At 44.1% G+C, this 7,592-nt stretch overlaps 1 protein-coding gene across 1 annotated transcript; it reads right to left on the bottom strand.

Annotated features, from left to right (window-relative positions):
- Nucleotides 1-1,241: 1,241 nt before the first annotated feature.
- Nucleotides 1,242-6,556, bottom strand: slitrk5 (SLIT and NTRK like family member 5). Its single transcript, XM_008428047.2, has 2 exons — nucleotides 6,350-6,556; nucleotides 1,242-4,984 (listed from the first exon to the last, which is right to left on the bottom strand). Exon 2 carries the CDS (start codon nucleotides 4,923-4,925, stop codon nucleotides 2,301-2,303), a length of 2,625 nt encoding a protein of 874 aa, XP_008426269.1. The 5' UTR covers nucleotides 4,926-4,984; nucleotides 6,350-6,556; the 3' UTR covers nucleotides 1,242-2,300.
- Nucleotides 6,557-7,592: the final 1,036 nt, after the last annotated feature.

Here is a 7,592-nt window from a genome sequence, read left to right as displayed (position 1 = left end):
CTCACATTTGAATCTGGATCCTTTTGAACCCAGAGCCCTGTCTGTTACATAGCATACACTACCACAAATCACTGAAAAAGTCAAACATGAAAACTGCAAAAGCAAAATTTACATACTTTTAATGTTAAGATTTGCTCTTGATTGAATTTTTTTTAATATACTTTTGCCTGGTTTTTGTACCCAAATCACAACAGGGAAGCTATGTTTTGCACCAATTCCGACTCAAAAAGACAATAATAGTTAATTGACTAATTTTGTTTTGCTTTAGTGTCTAAAGTTGTTGTTTTTGATTTGTGCTTGTTATTTTGTACCATCGCAATGTTGGTCTTTCTCATGAGCTAAACGTCATTATCAACCACAAAACCTTTCATACCAACCAAGTGCATCATTTTACACTTGCTTTAAACTTGATGCATGTCTTGCCCACTTTAACAGTTGATGACATTTTCTATGCGTTCTATTCTCTATTGTTTTCTTTCTTTACCACTCTATGTAACCACTAGTCTCTTAAAATGCACGTCATATATGGGCAATAAGAGCAGTTAGTAGTCCATTCAGCTAGCTAAAAATATTATTCATATGCAAAGAATGAAAATATTACATTTGAAATTTAGTATCTTAACAAAACCGAGATGAAATGTGATTCTATTACTATAATGAATAGTTGAGCTGTTGTTGTTTTTGGTCGAATCAGTGGTTGTAATTTGATAATATTCGACTGATATCAGAACCACGACTGAAAAAATAGTGTTGTATAAAACCACACTGAAATATACAATTAAATAAATTTACGTTTTTAGCATTTTTATAACTATCCATGTATTTCTTTTTTTATTTTTTTAAAGTTCCTAATACAAGCCTATTATGACTACCTTCAGTCTGTATGCCTTCATCACTGTCAAAGTTGATACCCACTGGCTTTGCAGGAGCTCTAAGTCGGCTCCTATCATGTTTATATAAATGACCTCCTTGTCGCTTGGCAGGCAGTAATGTGGATACAGTTGTCATTGTATAATTGCAAAGGTTTAATGCTCATTGATTGAATCCCCATTGATTTCAGGCCTTTCTGAGACGCCAGCTTGGCCCTATGAGTGAAGCACAGACTGCATCTTCAGTCGCCGGTTCTTAGCCAAGACAATGTCAGTGGATTTGCCAAATTAAAAGGGTTCACTACCAACCCAACTCTGATGGTTCTTAGTAATGTCAACCAGAACACTTCAGTTTTCCTCATGAGCACAATGTATGAACCTGACATCTTGTTTTATTTGATGACAATAACATAGTTTGGTCAATATAGTGCAATAAGTGCAAAGCAATCAAAACAAAGGAACCAATAAGGGATAGAGAATCTGCCAATGCTCGTATAAAAATAGGTGTTACATTGATTAAAATATCCGTATTACACAACATAATGAATACTTCAAATATCATTTATGAATTTAGTTTTGATAACATATCACCTCTACATATTAAGAATGAATACTCATATTCATTTTTAATATAATAATCTCCTTTATGAGAGCTCAACGAAGGCAAACTCGCCTTCCAATTTCAAAAAGTGCAGAAAGCATACAAAGACACTATTTTTTTGTGTGTTTTGTTTTGTTTTTTTAAATCTTCAAATGACGCAGTCTGTTTTTGAACATTTGGGGGGTGTGCCACTTTCAAAAAAGAAAAAGCCACTGTTACAATGCAGAGCTACAGTAAATGAAACTACAAACATAAGCCTTTTTTTTTTCCAGAGGATCATGGAATATGATGACACAGGTAATATCTGATGTAGAATCAAAGTTTTTTTTTCTTTTTTTAAAAGACATGGCAGATTATATCAATAAATACTTACTTACAGACTACAGCAGAAAATAGTCCTACACAGTTCTGATCATCTGCTGTACAAGTGTTTTTCTTCTTTTTTTTTTGTCCAGGAGGGATTTTATAAACGTTTCTCTCTCTCTTCTGATTCACAATATACCTTTTTTTTAATGTATGGTTATATTCCTGAAAATGAAGTTGGATAGGATTTACCAGTACACTTACATTTTGTGTTATTCCATCTTCACCATAAAAAAATAAAATTTGCATCATCATCAGTGGAGTTTGTTCGTCTACGTGTCGGAAAGCTGTATCCGTTTTTCGTGCTGTCGAGTTTCAGAAAGAATTGATTGTTCGGCACACCCCGTCCTAGCTCCCTCGCGTTCGCTCGTGTGTTTCTGTGCCAAGGCACCCTTTAATAAACTGAGCCACTGTTTCAAGGAGGACCAGCAGAGAAAGTGTCTCATTAACATTAGCAACCGCGTTGCTCAGAACTGACTAAAGGTGGTCTGTTTCTCAAGGACCTCGAGGTAATCAGGCTCAGACTGCAGTTTAGCTTTTAGCTCCAAATACTCGTTTCTGTTGGGCTCCACATAAACAGTACTGGGTGCTGTGCCGTAGAGCACCGTTTCTCTTATCCTCTCCGGGTGCAAGAACTGCCGTCTGACATCGAAATTTGGGTTGTAGGTGTACGACACAGGCCCAGTGTACTTGTACTCTAAATTGACTGCTGGGATGGATGGGATGGACTGATGCGGGGACTGCTTATCGGGCTCCAGAATGCCCCTGAAAAAGTGGTCTGCATCCTGGATGGGGGAGGGGTTGTCACGTGGCTCGATGGTGCTGACGCTGTACGCGGGACTCCTCAACGTGCTACTGTCCCTCTCCTCATCAGGGGTACTCCTGTATGTCACCTTGAGCTCGTGCAGGTCTCGGTAATCCTCCACCGTGTTCCCTTCCCGTGACCTGTAAATGGGATTTTTGCACATGTGGCCCATGGGGTGGGGAATGTACTCGTAAACGTGACCGGCGGGGGCTTTGACTTTAGGGCCGGAGCGATTGCTGTAGAGGCTGTATTGCAGGTTAAAGGAGCTGACGTCTGAATTGTTGGTGCTCGTGCGGTCACTCTGAGACTTTTTACGCCTTTTCATCACCACGACAAAGAGCCCCGCCGCCACAAAGACGGACATGATGAAAACAAGCAAGAGGCTAAGGATGAGGACCGAGAGGGGAACTGTGCTGCTTGAGGGGCTGAACTTCTGGGGAGCGTTTGTTGTGACAACATGGTCGTCCATGGGCTCCTCCGTGGGGGGAGTTGGTGAGACATATGAGTCAGTGTAGTCTGGGCACAGCTGCTCAGACTGGATGGAACGCAGATCCGTCCCCTTGTGGCGTACAGGGGTCTCGCACACAACCTCATTAACCACCGTGCCTGCACTGAGCTGCTCGAGCCATATCTTCATCCCCACTATGTCGCAAGAACAGTCCCAGGGGTTTTCAAACAGATCTATCTGCACAAGCAACTTGAGCTGATCTAAAACACCGCTCACAGGCAGGTTTTGGAATTGGTTGTTACGCAGATTAAGCCGAGACAGGGAGAGGCTGGAAAAGATGCCCATGGGTAAAGTTTTAAGGAGGTTGTTGTTGAGGAAAAGCAGCTGGAGATTAGGCAAGTAGCGAAAAGTGCCAGCCTCCACCTCCTTGATTTTGTTGTACTCTAAATAAAGGTACTGCAAGTTCTGCAAGCCAAAAAACATCTCCCCTGTAAGCCTGTCCATGAGATTACCATTTAAATACAGCCGACGCAGGTTGGTTAAATCCCCAAAAGCCCTGTCATGGATCACACTTATCCTGTTGTTTCCCAGGTGAAGCAAATCCAATCCAGTGGCATCGACAAAATCAGATCTTCGCACCACAGGGATGTAATTTCCAGTGAGATACATTTTTTTAGGGTTGTATGGCTTGGGTTTCAGATCAGAAATGCTTTCAATCTTTCTCTCTTGGCAGTTGACATTTAACCCAATTTCAGAAATCTGCAGATTACATGTGCAGGCAGTGGGGCAGTCCAAAGGCACAGGAGATTTGGTCTGAAAAGCAATGATGGGGCCATAGTTATACGGGTTACCGCCCGGTAACCGAGAAGTGGGCTTTAACCTAGTTCTGTTAAATTGCCGTGTGCCCTTGGTAGGCCTGGAGGAGGACCTAAAAACAGCTGATGAGGTGACGGAGGCCGTGACAGCAGAAGGTGTGGTCTGATAATATCCATTGGTGCTGCTGGGTGGTGCAGGCCTGACCGTGTCCTCTACGGGTCTCCGCGGGCACAGCTCCTGCTTTGACACCTCATCCAGGTCTCTGCCATGCAGCCTGAAAGGCGTCTCGCACACCACCTCCCCGACCAGAGCCGTGTAGGCTATGCTCTCTAGCCAAGCCTTGAGAGCAATGAGCTCACATGAGCAGTTCCACGGATTTTCCTCCAGTTGTAATTCCACGACTTTGTCCATGTGCTCCAGGAGGCCGATGTAGGGGAACATTTTTAGTCGGTTCCCCCTAAGGTCCAAGTGCGTAAGGGGGACATTCCGGAATATATTGGAGGGGAGGGCAGAAAGTAAGTTATCATTCAAAATCATCACTGTCAGTTGGTGCAGTTTGCTCAAGGCATTGGGCTCTATAGTTGTAATGTAGTTATAATCAATTTGTAGGTATTCCAAACTTTCCAGCCCTGTGAAAGTGTCGTCCCTCAGAAGGTCAATCTTGTTGTTATTCAGGTGCAACCGTTTTAATCCCTGGAGTCCGTTGAAGGCACCCGACTCGATCTCGGAGATATCATTGTTCCCCAAGTGCAGGATGGTTACCCCAGTGTAATTGATGAAATCATTGACTGACAGCTTCTTCAGGAGGTTCCCTGTCAGCAGGAGGTGGTACATCGGGAACTGAACCGGGCTGATCTCTGTCAGTCTGATGATCCCCCGGTTCTCGCAGCTCACCGTCAGGATCCCCTCCTTCTCGTCACACGTGCACAGGCTCCGGCAGATCTCCCCATAATTGTCATACATCTCGACCAGCCTCGGAGATGATGCAATCAGAAGGATTATTTTTAGAATCCAGATATGCATTTTGTCCTGGGAGAGGATGCCCCGGCTCACTCGAGTGTGGTGCCAGTGTGAGGTGTCATCTAGGGAAGGGGGGAGGGGGGGTATGGAGGGGTGGGTAGAAGAGAATAGAAAAAAAAAGGAGGGGTTCTTTTTTATACTGCACAGGAAATGCATGAGACATGTGCAACATTTCTTCATAGCTGCCTACTAAATGAACTGAGCCCCTGTGAGTATTCATGGCACACAGGTAAAAAACAAGTAGGCCTATTGAAGATTGTTCGGCGTGAAGATGTGCTGCAACTTCAGTGCTTAACTATAAACATGGAGGATAGGTAAGCTAGTTGTTGGACTGCTTAAATTAAAACCAATCCATCTTGGAAAATGGAAGTCTAGACTTCATCACTGGATTTTCAAACACCAACCGTCATCTGCCTTGAATGTACCTTACACAGAAATCTTCCATCGTTTTCTAATGAGGAATCCTGACCCAGCTCCCCTCCACTGCCCCCCCTGGCAAACTGTGGCCAAACTGTCTGGATTCTTTTCCCTTTCCAGGCTGGGAGCAAACAGCAACACGAGGACACGGGGATTTAATTCAAGCGCAGTGTCATTTTTATCGACTCTTATTTGAAGGGTTGGGGGGGGAACTGAAAAGGAGACCTTTTCTCTCATACTCTCGCTCTCTCTCTCTCTCTCTCGAAAGGAATTGATCGAGAATAGGAAAGAAAAATAAAGCAGGCACTGCTCGTCTTGGAGAGGGGAAAGGGAGAGATAAAGAAAAAAAAATCCGGCCTAGGAAGGCGACAGAACCTCCTTTTTGCCTACAGGCAGAAATGATCGAGAGAAGTTGATCAAAGATGAAGACGGCGTGAATGGGGCTGTTGATCTCTGGTAAATAACCAGAAAATGAGGCGGCAGAGCTTCTACTGCCATAGAGTGGGGGGTGAGGGAAAAGAGGGGGTTACATATTGYCCCCCCCCCCCCCYTTTTTTTTTTTTTTGCTTCGCGTGCACGCGGATTTGCACGTGCGCGCGTACATTTTAGTCTATGTACACCGAATCCCCATCCAAATAGTCTTATTTAAGACATCTCCGGGCGCTGCAATCGATCCTTAAAGTCACGTCTAATGTAAACGTCTGTTGCAAACGCGGCTGGAAGACGATAATGGGTGTTATCACTAACTTGGGAGGCTTTTTTTTTTTTTTTTTGTCAAGGTAAAGGAAAGCGGCGCGCACACCTTTTTTTTTTTCTAAACTGTCTTGAATCGGATCAACTTCGCTAATGCAGTAAAGGGCAGAGGGAGGATGTGGTGGGAGGGGGTGGACAGACAGAGATTTCAGCACCACGGACAGATCCCCATAAAAAAAATGTTCCAACCTACGGTAGAAGATCCTCAGAATTCGAGCATAATGCGTGAATAAATGCGTGAATCATAGACATCTTACCGTGCCGATCCGTGTGAACGCCAAGGCATCCCGAAAATCACGGTCTTCTCTCTCCAACCTCAGTGGAAAACATTGATTTGTCTTTTTTTTTTTTTTGCCTCCTTCTCCTATGGTGTCACCCGTCCTTCACTCGATCGCCAAACCAGATACGACAACAAAAATCGGACGAAATAGAAATAGAAAACAAAGGAAAATAAAATAAAAAAAAAWWAAWWAWTWAAAAAAAAAAAAAACAAGTCAAGTCTCCTCCGCGTTAGGCTCCATACAGCAGGCGCACGTTAAGAGTGCCGTCTGATCCGGGGAAAGAGGAAGAGAAGGAGGAGGAAGAGGAGGAGGAGGAGGAGGGAGGGAGAGATCTCATTCACGCCAGCGCGGCTTCCGAGTCCGTCCGGCCGAAATCAGCGGCGTCATCTCGGAAGAGCAGCCAGAACCAAAGTTCGGACATGGCTGAGAACAGAGCGCTGTAATCCCACATCTCAGAACATCACGCCGTTCTTGTCGCATGCATTTTTTTAAAGTATATATATATATTATATATATTATTATTTTTTTCTTAAAGAACGTGACTTTCCTCCAAGTGCGCACAGACCTGAAGCGGATGACAAATGCGCCTCTTTATTTTAGCCACCAGAGCGTCCAAAACGAGCGCAGATCAGCGAATATGCTCTTCCAGCTTTCTCCCCGAATGCAAGAATCTCTCTCTCTCTCTCTCTCTCTCTCTCTCTCTCTCTCTCTCTCTCTCTCTCTCTCTCTCTCTCCCTCTGCAGCTCTGCATCGGTCATGCGATATCCAGCCTTGCTGCTGTGCACAAGCTTGATCTTCCCACCAAAACCTTTTCTCTCTCTCTCTTTTTTTTTTTTCAACTAGTGGAACTTAAAATCAGCCTGGCGCAAAGCAAAGGCGGCGCACACGTTCTACCTCTGCGGAGAATATAGTCTAAAGAAGAAGAACAAACACAATTCTTGTGTGAAAACACGTGCTGCCGCTCAATGAGGGAATGGGACGCAATTTAATAGTCTTAAAGGGTGTCTGGTAATGATAAGGAAGGTGGGTGGGGGGAGAAAACGGGGGCAGGTTTGTGGTGGGGGAGGAGGCTGGAAGAAGACCCGCAGAGGGCAGCACGATGATGAAAAAGGCTTTCTTTGCAGCAGCAACAAGCGTCTGAGAGGCATGTGAAGCTGTTTTATTCATCATGACTGATCCTCATGCACTAAGAGAGCTCTTTATTTTTATTTTATTTTTT

The sequence above is a fragment of the Poecilia reticulata genome, linkage group LG2 (genome assembly GCF_000633615.1).
Source record: "Poecilia reticulata strain Guanapo linkage group LG2, Guppy_female_1.0+MT, whole genome shotgun sequence".
Lineage (NCBI taxonomy): Eukaryota > Metazoa > Chordata > Actinopteri > Cyprinodontiformes > Poeciliidae > Poecilia > Poecilia reticulata.
The sequence above is the reverse complement of the archived record's forward strand: the minus strand, read 5'-3'. Positions and strand labels throughout refer to the sequence as shown.

What these genes read in the sequence shown, in the direction of transcription:
- slitrk5 (XM_008428047.2), bottom strand. Translation starts at nt 4,925, where the DNA reads ATGCATATCTGGATTCTAAAAATAATCCTTCTGATTGCATCATCTCCG.